The sequence below is a fragment of the Ictidomys tridecemlineatus genome, chromosome 3, assembly GCF_052094955.1.
Source record: "Ictidomys tridecemlineatus isolate mIctTri1 chromosome 3, mIctTri1.hap1, whole genome shotgun sequence".
Lineage (NCBI taxonomy): Eukaryota > Metazoa > Chordata > Mammalia > Rodentia > Sciuridae > Ictidomys > Ictidomys tridecemlineatus.
The window spans coordinates 17,902,172-17,914,410 of record NC_135479.1 but is presented as its reverse complement, the minus strand read 5'-3'; the positions used below and the strand labels follow the sequence as shown (position 1 = coordinate 17,914,410).

The following is a 12,239-nucleotide window of genomic DNA, read 5'->3' as shown; positions in this document are numbered from 1 at the left end:
AGAATCCTTCATGCTGGTGAAGGAACCAGGTGGAGGAAAGGGAGACTTCTAAGGGAAAGAAGAGTAAACAGAAGAAGCACAAGCACCAGCAGGGGCAGAGACAGGAAACCAGGCCACAGCGACGGGAAAGCCTCCCTCACCTCTGAGGCCTCTAAGGGACTGACAAAAGGGGAGACTGACAGAAAAGGAAGCACAGAGGAGCTGCTATGCATGATCCCCCAACCCACCCACTCCAACTCACCATGCCGAGCAATGACATCCACATCAATCACTGCACAGCCCAGCTGCTGGAACACCTGGATCACAGAACTCTTGCCTGAGGCAATGCCCCCCGTCAGGCCCACCAGGAACATCTTCCCAGGAAAGAGGGAGCTCAGACAGACTAGAAGCCAGGAGCCAGGGAATCACTGGAGCGTAGGGCAAGCTGGGCCGATCAGCGATTCACCAAACCAACGCCAAAAGGACCTGCTGTCAGAGGTGGGCAGCCTGGTCAGTGTTGGGCCACAAGAACTAGGGGAGGGGAGGGGAGGGGAGGCAGAAGGGAAGGGAGACAGCTGGGCCAGCAAAGTCCAGCCCTGGGCTTGGGGAACAGGGGCCACTTTCAGGAGGAAACCCTGCAGAAAAGTCACTAGTGTTCTTCAAAAAGCACTGATAAAGCAGGCAGACTAAGGAACACAGTGGGAGCTCAGCAATCAGGATGACCCCAAAGTCATTTTCAGATTCCCTCAATCCCACTGAATCCTTTCTGGTCTGGAACACTGTGGCTCATGGGGAATAAAAGTCCTGCCTGCAGCCACCCAAATGGAGGAGCAAATGAAGTCCAGGTGCCTAGGCCCTTCTTTTGCCCAAATGCCCTTCTCCACAGAAGCTCCCACTGTCCACCCTACCTTGAGCACCAGCACTAGGACCATCAGAGTGAGATGAACAGTCCTTTCCTCCCCAGCTGAGAAGTGGCTCAGATGGGAGCTCAGAGGCAAGTATGGCTTACAGGCCATAAGCCTGATGTGTGGAGAAGTACAGATCTTGCTAAGGAATATGAAGGAAAGGAGGAGAGGCTGGGGTGGGTGGAGGGAACCTAACCTGGAGCTCAGCATCATGGTTTGTGGCCTCCTTAGTTTAAGCAGCAGCAAGGCAGCACAAAGTTTAGGAGCACGGATGGCTTCAGATCTAGCTCCTCTGCTTACATGGTGTGCAATTCTGGAAGTTACTAGCCTCTGTGAACTTCAGTTTTATCACCCATAAAATGGGATTACCAGAATCTGCCTCATAGGGCTATTATGCACTGAAGAGAAAATGCATATAAAATCTGTATTTCATGGCCTGATAAGTGGTAAATGTCCAATAAACGGAAGTGAGGATGCTGATGCAGGTTAGTAGGTATAACGTTAAAGTTATATAGCCAAGCACAGAAAGAAAAAAAGGTTTTCATGATGTCTCCATTCCTGCACCTCAAACTGTCTCACAACAGGCATGTTGCATTTTCTGCAGCAAACAGGTTACCTTGAATTGACTTTTGTTTCCAGGCTAGAAGCAATTACATCAAAGGCTCAGCATCAAATTACTTCTCCAGGACTTTGAAATCTGTTGTAGGACCTCTTTTAGTTAAACAGCAGATTTACTGTCCTAATTAGACTTTGCTTTGGCTTATATTGAAATGAGTTTGCCTCTGCTGAGGATGCCAAACAACAGGGGAGGCAGCCACTCAGATGTAAGCTGTGTGGGTGAATGACTTGAGGTGGCAGAGAACCAACTTGGATGTTTAAATCTGCCTAGCTTTGTTCTCAGCCAGGAGAGCCACGGCAGAGAGAATATCCACCAGCCTCCTCATCTAGAGACCGAAGTATTCAACCATTTGAAAATCATGTTTCCTCTATGTCTCTGAGGCTAGACCCCCCAGTGATCTCCCTCCAGGTTGCAAAAAGAAGAGTAAAGCCTAGGTTCAGTAAAAAAAATAAAATAAAGTTGGGCCACTTGGCTGAAGCTCTATAATACAGAATCCAATGCCATTTGCTTCTGCTCCTAAAGTAATGAGGGTCTATTTCTTCTCTACATAAGACTAGAGGGGTGGGAGTGGGACTTGAGGACAGGACAGGTCTAGTGAGGGGGCAAGGGTATTTCTCATAGTTCATCATGAAAGGAAAGCCACTGTCACCCAGTCACTCAATTTTGCCAGGCTTAGCTGAAGGGGCCTGGAAGACCTTCTGCCCAAGCCAACCTCAACCTACCAGTACACAGATGGCTAAACCTCCTCTGAAACCTAGGGAATCCCAATCTATGGGAATGGAACTGCCCAACCAGTCCTGTTATGTAGCAGGGCTTGGGATAGATCCCAGCTCTTCTTTACAGCAGTGGAGATTGAGGACAAGAGCAGGCAAGGGATTTTATTAGGCCACAGCGATTAGCAGCAGCTAGATAGAATTCAGAGTTCCTAAATCTTAGCCCTAAAAAAATAATTTACCTTTAAACTAACAAGAAAGGTAAATCTATCTGTAGACAAATGAATTCAGAATCAAAGAGAAATGCTTTCTTATTACCATATTGCTTTCTTCTGCAGAATGGGGGGAAAGTGGCCTATAGACAGTGACCAGGGCACAGATGTACACTATAAGCTCTCAGGGGACTCTAATGAATAGCTTCCCTTCTTGGTGCCTGAGATGGCCATCTGCAGAAACAGATCAGCAGCTGCTTGGGCCCTGTAAGAAAGACCAAGGAGGGTAGAGGAGTACAGGCCCAGGGAGACTCTGGGCTGCTAGCCTGAAGAGGCTGGACAAATAACAACTGTTCCTGTCTAGAAAGCCCTTCTGTGACTCATTCCTTCACTAACTGCTGGCTGCTTCACAGCAATGGTGATGGGGACCTTTCACACAACCCAAGGAAAACATAGGTCCTCCCCCAACCCCAGGGGAAAATTGGAGAGAGAGACAGTAACAAATAAAAAACGCTGGAGGCTGGGATTGTGGCTAAGTGGTAGAGCACTTGCCTAGCATGCATGAGGCACTGGGCTCTAGCCTCAGCACCACATAAAAATAAAATAAAGATATTGTGTCCATCTATAACTAAAAAATAATAAAAGTTTTAAGAAAAAAAAAAAAAACGGCTGGGAGGAGCAGAGAGCTGACAGAGGAGCAAAGACAGTAATAAGGTCTTCGGCCTGGACGTAATGTGTGAATGCCTTCCTACTGGTGACTGCTCCCAGATCTGCCAGGTGGATCTTGTGGGTAGGAAGTTACAGCAAGTGAGAACCCATTATCCCCTCAAAGCTTGGCAAGGGGGAACCAGAGGCTTAGATTCCAAGTTGCTTCCAAATCCCACTCAAACCTGTTGGTAACTATCCCAGATACAGATGGATAAGGGGACACCTTTGACAATCTGTGTTCATGATTTTTTCCTATAGACCATGATTTAAGCCCTCATTTTTCAGACTCTATTCCATTTTCCTCAGTCCACTGCCACTTTCACAGAGGCAATGGGACCCCACAGTCACTCCTAAGCCTGGCTATGACCTGAATCATCTACAAAACTTTAAAAAGGTACAGAAACCAGGCTCTACCCCAGTTCCCTGGGTCTGAATCAACTAGGCTTGGAAGCGCTGGCTAAAAGGGAAGGTGGTGGGCTGGAGCTGACAGGCAAGATCCCAGTTTCCAAGACTGCCATAACCCCCCCGCCTCCCGTGTAACTGGGGGTTACACAGGGGGGGTTTATGGGGAGTCTGTCTCATCAATCTGGCCCTTGGTGGTAAGTGTTCCATAAATGAGAAATGGCCAAACTCCAGATGCCTTCGCTTCTCTGAACTCAGTCTCCACACCTGTAAACAAGAGGTCTGGCCTTCCAGTGTCAGTGACAGTGTCAGATTCCCAGGGAGGCTGTTCAGGAGTGCTTTCTTCCTGTCCTTCTGGGAGCAGTCAATAAACATTCACTCATTGAATTAAGGAATGACATCACCAATGGTAGCCTGGAATCTTCTTCCTAAACGCTGAAAGCCATTTGCAGAGCTGGCTTGGCTAGAAAGCCAATGCCAGTTCTGAAGACAAGAAAGCTGGTAACTGGACCTAAGCCAGGGATTCATCAGCTAAGGTGGGATTGAGAAAAAAAAAAACAGGACTTTGATGCCAGGACAGCCACATCCAAAGCTTTCTTTCCCTTCATTCTCCACATCAGTGGAAAGGAACAGGGTACAAAAGAAAAAAAAAAAAAAAAGGGCAAGAACTTCGGAGAGGTGGATTCTGGTGTGAGTCCAGAAGCCTGTGAAAGGAAGGTCAGATTCTATAGTGCTTCATAAATGGTGGGCTCTTCTCATTGAAGTTCTCCAAATTGCCTTCCAGTTTTTCCCATTTGGGATGAATCATCTCCCTTGGAGCCTCTTCTGGCAGTGTTTCTTATAGAGAAAAAAGCATGTGGGCTCTCCCAGACAAAAGTCCCACTGCTGTTTTAACACCATAGACGGCCCCTGCTCAACTAAGCCCCAGCATCTTGTCCCCAGACCATTGCAGTAGCCTTGTGGCCAGATGATCCTATAGTCTCTCATGCGTATTCCCAATGGAAGCCGGGGTAATGGTTTAAAGGGTCAACTAATCATGTCACTCCCTTGCTTGAAACCATCACTACATTATTCCTTCTCTTCTGGCCTCCCACAGAGCTCTCCAGCCCTGTGAACCCCTCAGTCACTATCCATGCCCTATGCTTGTTGCACTGGCCTTCCTTCTATCCCTGTACATGGAGGCTCTTTCCTAGCTCAAGGACTTCCAAGTATTCTATTTCCTCTGCCACTCACTCACTTTCTGGCTGACTCCTTCCTTCCTACCACCATCTTTTTTTGTGATACTAGGGATGGAACCCAGGGCCTTGTACAAGCTAGGCCAACATTCTGCTACTGAGCTATATGCTCAGCCCTTTTTAAATGAGTCAGGGCCTAAGTTTACTGAGGTTGGTCTAAAACTTGTGATCCTCCTGCCTCAGCTCCTGAGTAGATGGGATCAGAGGTGAGTGCCACAGTAGTACCCAGCTACTCCTCTTTCTTTACCTTGTACCCTTCCTGTCAACCAATCAGACCCCTGGAACTGGATAGAACCACATTTCCTGCCCTCATGAAGTTTACAACATGTGGTGGTGGTAACTGGGAAGGGTATCAGCAGCAACGGAGGGTCCAGTGTGGTCATGCAATCCCAGTGACCGAGAGGCTAAGGCAAGAAAATCCCAAGTTCAAGGCCAGCCTCAGCAAATTCGTGAAGCCCTTAGCAGCTTAGCAAGATCCTGTCTCAAAATAAAAAATAAAGAGAGGCTTAAGATATAGTTATGGGGTTAAAAAAAAAAACAAAAAACTCAATGGTGATTTTCATTTTGGATGAGGAACCAGAGAGGTCACTCAGCCAGAACTTAAAAGCAACAAGGGAGAAAGTCACAGTAGCAGCCTTGTCTGACTCCCCCACCCCAAATCAGGCTTCTGATAATGCTCATTACTCTACTTTCCCTCTTTCATACCTATCATAATTTGTACTTTTGCTTATATGACTTTTTTTCCCATGCTAGGTAAATGCTCTACCATTGAACCATACTCCCAGCCCCTTAGTAACTATTTTTAGGGTTCAATAAAACATGTTTCATGAGACCAGAATATCTAATTTGTACTGTCTCCAGAATCTTGTATGGTGTCCAAGATTACTAGATGAGTGACATGGATCAAGTCAGTTCAACTCAGTTTCTTCATCTATAAAATGGAGCTAATGGCACCTACTTTTGAGTCACTGTGAAGAGTAAATGAATTGATATACGTAAAGTACTTAGAATTATACTTGGCAAACATTAAGCATTGAATCCATGCTCCCTACCAGTTACTAGAGGAAATATTTGATAATCATAGAGTAAATGACAAATGACTCCATAACCCAGCCTGGATCAGTCCAGAAAGGAGAGGGGAAACACTTCTGTTAGTAGTAAAGCAGAGGCTGGAATCAGCCTCCCAGCCTTCCCTTTTTGCATTAAAACATGCTGTCTGCTGCTAGTAAATCTCTCCTGGAAAAAAACAAAACATCCAATGGGTTAAACAGAACAAGGAACTGATATTTGAATGGCCACTTTCTCTCTTCCCTTGGGAGAGCTCAATACCTAAGTGGGAAGAAAGTTCTATTGCTTCACATACTCCCAATCAACAGCCGCAAACCTGCTTGCACAGGGCCAGGACCTGGCTGCTCATTAGCCTGCAGCCTGCTTCCTCCTCCTCCACAGCCTCTCAGGATTTCACACTGGGCATGCCTGGCTAGCCAGCCACTTCTCCTCTGAATTGCTTTCCAAAGGGGACATATCTATTTTCCTCCAATGATCAATATAATCATTCATGAAAACGAGTCATTCCTGCCTTGGGACCCAATTATTTTCTTGTGGAACCAGTGGTTGCAAAAATATATTGTTTTCCAGTTAACTATTAAGTGCTATTTTTATATCATTTCCCCACTCTTAATCTTCCATTATTGGTGAAAAGTTCTCTTGTCTGCTAGGCCTATTAAGTCACCACCTCTTCCAGGCTGCCAATTATCTGGAGGGAACTGCAAGAGAGGGTGCTGGGGTCAGTAATCTCTTCTCCCTCCCCTGCCCAACAACAAGGGAAGAGAAAAAGAGGAGGACAAATCTTGGCTCTACTGAAGCAAAACCAAGCATAAACCACCACTCCAGGGAGTGTCTTCGGTAGGTACAGAGGTGTTGGGCTAGATTACTACGTTGCCATTTATATAAAAAAAGAGTCACAGGGAAGGCCTCTTCAGAGGCTTTGCAGGCACAAGGGCTTTGGGATTTCTACAGTCTCTTAACTAGTTATGTAGCCTTGGGCAATTTCCTTCACATTCTGAGCTTCTCTTTCCATAACTAAAAAATGGAATTAAAACTGACTACTCTTAAGCCCAGCACAGTGGCACACACCTGTAATTCCAGCAGCTTGGTAGGCTGAGGCAGGAGGATCGCAAGTTTAAAGCAAGCCTCAGCAAAACCAAGGTGCTAAGCAATTCAGTGAGGCCCTGTCTATAAATAAAACACAAAATAGGGCTGGGGATGTGGCTCAGTGGTAGAGTGCCCCTGAGTTCAATCCCTAGTACCCTGTGCACGCGCCACTATTCATAGGGGTCTTATCAGGATTAAATGAAGTGACAGAGGTCACATCACTTTATCTTCCCAATTCAGAGTGTGACATGTCACAGTCACTGCAGTCTCTTTCATTTTCCTAAATGGCACCTCCCTCCACTTGCTGAGGCCTCAAGCCCTATGTGGTAGAATGTACCTAAGTTGAAGCTATTTTGAAGGCTGAGGCAGAAAGACTGATTGAGCCCAAGAGTTTGAGGCCAGTATGGGCAACATAACAAGACCCTGTCTCATAATAAAATTTTAAAAATAAATAAAAGGTCTCTTTCTTATACCAAAAACCTTGGCATTCTCCCATTTTTCTCTCACATCCTTCATCTAATTCACTACTGCCCCTGCCAGCTCTACCTCCCGCATTCACAACCTAACCAGACACCCCCTGTTGCAGATACGACCGTCTTCTTGCTCCTAGATCAGTACAGCAGGTTCCAGGTGATTTCCTTACTGCCACTGTTGCTTCCCAACAGCATATTCCTAACAAAGCAGCTAATGGGACACTTTAGAATGCCAGTCAGTTCAGGTCGGCCTCTGTTCAAAACCCTCCAAGAGCTCCCAACCCCTCACCTAAGTACAAGCCAAGTCCTGTAAAGTCCTCCAGCCCCTTGAAGCATTTTCCACCATTTCCCCTCCTAGATCATTCCCTTCCCTGCTCCTTGACCACGCTGAGCGCGCACACGTATGCGGAGATGCTGTTCCCCCAGCATGGAAATACTTCCCCAGGAGGACTGAGCAGCTCAACACCTTTCTCTGCCCAACTGTCTTCCATCAAAGACACTGTCCCCAAATATATAAAATAGCACCTATGCTTTGCCCTTGGGTCTTCCTACTGTTTCATTTTTCTTCACAGCTCCTATCAACATACCACCACCCAACACATTATATAGCCATGTGTTTATTCTCTGTAGTTTGCCTCTCCCTCTAAAAGTTGGGGACTGCATATCTAAGGTGCTTAAAACAGGGTCTCAAAAATCTATTAGAGCTGGGTGTGGTGGCACCCACCTGTAACCCTAGTGACTCAGGAGGCCGAGGCAGGAGGACGGCAAGTTCAAAGCCAGCCTCAGCAACTTGGTGAGGAGTTAAGCAACTCAGCAAGACCCTGTCTCAAATTATAAATAAATAAAAAGGCTGGGGATGTGGATTAAAAAAAAAATGAGTTGGATGAATACATAAAGCTTGCAGCAAAATGTCCAGCTCATGTATAAGGAAGTAGTCAACATTAACTATTTTATTGAACCCAGGGGTGCTCTACCTCTGACCCACATCCCCAGCCCATTTAAAAAAAAAAAAAAATTATTTTTGAGGCAGTGTCTCACTAAATTGCTCAGGCTGTCCTCAAACTTACAATCCTCCTGTCTCAGCCTCCCAAGTTTCTTGGATTACAGGCATGAACCACCATGCCCAGCTAACATTAACTATTTTTTGAGAGAAATTTTTTTTTAATATTTATTTTTTAGGGATGGGGTTGTAGCTCAGTGGTAGAGCACTTGCCTCACATGCAGTGAGACACTGGGTTCGATCCTCAGCACCACATAAAAATAAAATAAATAAACAAACAAATAAACATGGGCTGGGGTGTAGCTCAGTGGTAAAGCACCCCCGGATTCAATCCCCACCACTCAAAAAAAAGAAAAACAAACAAACAAAAAAAATATTTATTTTTTAGTTTTTCAGCAGACACAACATCTTTGTTTGTATGTGATGCTGAGGATCGAACCCGGGCCGCACGCATGCCAGGCGAGTGCGCTACCGCTTGAGCCACATCCCCAGCCTTAACATTAACTATTTTAAAATAAGAAAATATCTGTTCCAGAAAACCTGTGAAAAAAAAAATCACAAAACCTTTCAAAATTACTTCCCACCTCCACATTTCTAGGCTTACAACATCTTGGGTTCACAGATGAGAAAACTGAGGCAAAGAGTGTAGAAAGGTGAGTTCTGGGGCTGGGGATGTGGCTCAAGCGGTACCGCGCTCGCCTGGCATGCGTGCGGCCCGGGTTCGATCCTCAGCACCACATACCAACAAAGATGTTGTGTCTGCCGAGAACTAAAAAAATAAATATTAAAAAAAAAAATTCTCTCCTCTCTCTCTCTCCTCTCTCACTCTCTCTTTACAAAAAAAAAAAAAAAAAAAGAAGGCAGGAACTAGCATGTGAAGAGCAGTCACCCCATCCACTGTTTGAGTACTTTGTGACAGGAACACCCTGATCCTATCTGATCAGCACAACCATCCAATGAAACTAGTTCTTTCTTTAATTCTCATTCTAAAGATGAGGAAATGGAAGTTAAAAGAAGTTTAATATAGTTCCACTAAAGAATGATAAACCCTAGGAGATGATGATTTCTTTCTTTCTTTTTGGTATTAGGGACTGAACCCAGGGATGCTCTACCACCAAACTACATCCTCAGTCCTTTTTAATTTTGAGACAGGACCTTGCTAAATTGCCTAAACTGGTGTTGAACCTGTAAATCTCCTGCCTCAGCCTCCATTACAGGTATGTGCCACCATGCCTAGATGAAATAAAATGTTTTATCAAAACTAACATTTTGGGTTAAGAGATGTGGCTTAGCAGAAGAGTGCTTGCCTAGTAGTCACAAGGCCCTGGGTTTGATCCCCAGAACTGACAAAACAAAACAAAATCTAATTTTGTTATTTTGATCAATTGTGTATTTTATCATTGTAAAAACTCAACCAAACTGGGCCTGGTGGCACAAGCCTATAATTCTAGTTACTTGGGAAGCTGAAGAAAGACAGCAAGTTCAAGGCCAGCCAAGGCAATTTAGCAAGATCCTGTAAAAAAAACTGAATAGATAAATGGCTGGGGATGCTGCTCACTGCAAGGCACCCTGGGTTCAGTTCCCAGAACTGGGGTCGGGGGAGAAACCTCAATCCAAAAGAAGATGTTTAATACATGACTAGAACACAATTTTTAAAAGTGCTTTAGTTTTTTTTTTTTTTTGGTGGCAGCAGGAGGTAGGGGAAGTGGGGGAGATTACCAGGGATTGAACCGAGCCAGGGTACTTAACCACTGAGCTACATCCCCAGCCCTTTGTAAATTTTATTTAGAAACAGGGTCTCACTGAGTTGCCAAGTGCCTCACCACTAATCTGCTGAGGCAGTCTTTGAACTCACAAATCCACCTGCCTCAGCATCCTGAGTTGCTGGGATAACAGATGTGCGCCACTGTGGACATTTAAAAAAAATATGTCTCTACTTAATTTTAAGTAGAGACATTTTTTTAAGTAGACATTGTTGTTGCAGATAAGAATAATAAACCAAAGACTTTAAGCATAAATTCTATTCATACTAGAAAAACTTTTTGTAAGGAAACAAAATGGAAATACATGTTCAAGAAGGAAAAAAAAAAGGATATAAAATTTTAGCTGTTAAAAAAAAGTGGTTCTTTTATTCAAACAATTAGGACAACACGATCAAATTATTACAGTACTTAAATCCCATTGTGAATTTAAACGAGTGTTAATAGCTTTATTTTAAAATGTCAATATTTACAATTAACCGGAAATCATATTCTCTGCGCCTATTGCAACTTTCAGAGAAAAATTTTAGCTGTCAATATAAAAAATGTGCCAGCTAGTTGGTAACAAAACAAAGCTAAGCTTATTGCTTGCCTGACTTCAACTATCAGCTCTAATCTTTTCTCCTTAAGGTTAGGCACCAAGAGAGGGTCCAAGGCTTTTAAATGTCTCACCCAGGAGGAGATTGAAACCTTGCTCAAAACAGACAGGAGAGGATCTGGTGGGAATCTCGGGACTTGCTAGACAAAACTACCCCAAGGGGCTCTGTCCATTTTCTATTCATCATCCAGATCTAACCTTTCACCTGTTTCCCCCAGGCCTATGCTGGTATTTTGCCATACATACTAAGTCAATCTGATTTATTCGGGTGAAATCAGCACAGTCCCTCCCGCAACAAAATAAAACTCCAAATAAAACATTCAAAGCGAGAGAAATGAATTACAGTAGATGGGGTAGAGAGAGAAGATGGGAGGGGAGGGGAGGGGGGATAGTAGGGGATAGGAAAGGTAGCAGAATACAACAATTACTAATAGGGCATTATGTAAAAATGTGGATGTGTAACCGATGTGATTCTGCAATCTGCATTTGGGGTAAAAATTGGGAGTTCATAACCCACTTCAATCTAATGTATGAAATATGATATGTCAAGAGCTTTGTAATGTTGTGAACAACCAATAAAAAAAAAGGAACAATGAATGAAAATAAATAAATAAATAAAAACAAAAAACATTCAAAGCTTCCATTTCCTCACCTTTAGAATTGGGACATAATGTGAAAATCCATTCCGGTGATAATCTCCCAGAAACTAAAGAAGAGTGAAATAGCTTTGAAAACTCATAAGCAAATTCAATACCTGAGATGCTAATGCTGCCTCTGGGAAGCAAGAGAAGGAGCAAGTGGTCTGAGGCCCTCATCACCAGTGAGTGAAGACCTGGGGGACTTCACTTAAACTATGGGCAACCAACCACTCTAGTCTCCCTGAGGAGAAGGAATCAGGAGAGTTAAGTAATTATCGATTTTTAGACGGTTCAGAACTTAACAAAATAACAGCTACCCAGCAAAGCATTTTACAACCACTTTATGAGACAGCTATTACCCCCACTTTTCAGATGTGCAAAATGAGGGCGGGTCGCACAACTTTAAGTGGCAGAAGCTGAATTTAAAAAATAAAACGGAGGTGTGACCACATAGTTCGAAGGCGTACCAGCTTTGACCTAAACCTAGGTTTGAAACCACAATTTCCACCCCTTCCTAACTGTGAACCATTTCCACGGCTGTAAAATAGAAGAAAAACACCTTGTTTCTCGGGGTTGCTGTCAAGACGATGAATTCTGGATATAAGGGTGCTTGTTTGTCCCAGTGTCAGCTACACGGTAAATGCTCAATAAATTGTCGCCCAACCTTTAAAAGAAGGCGCGCACACTACGCCCCCTGCTCCGCGCCATCCGGCGCCTCTGGCGGTGGTCTCGCGCGCCCCAGGCCGGACCTCGGGCCCAGCCGGGTAAGGGATCGCTGGAGAGAAACAAAGGAGCTTCGTGCAGCGGTCGCCAGGCACGCTCCCACCCGCCCGCGCGGCGCTA

General features: G+C 44.6%; 1 protein-coding gene across 6 annotated transcripts in view; it reads right to left on the bottom strand.

The window, feature by feature from the left end:
* Dcakd (dephospho-CoA kinase domain containing) overlaps positions 1-12,239 on the bottom strand; it is a 28,048-nt gene that overhangs the window by 8,121 nt on the left and 7,688 nt on the right. For 2 of the 6 annotated variants that reach the window (XM_040268681.2, XM_005328135.5), the window contains exon 2: positions 242-468. In XM_040268681.2, the coding sequence (XP_040124615.1) occupies positions 242-353 (112 nt within the window). In that variant the 5' untranslated portion in view covers positions 354-468. Of the gene's footprint in view, positions 1-241; positions 469-12,060; positions 12,237-12,239 lie in introns of those variants that run through there. The other 4 variants (XM_040268682.2, XM_013359884.4, XM_013359882.4 and 1 more) reach the window with 3 other exon arrangements.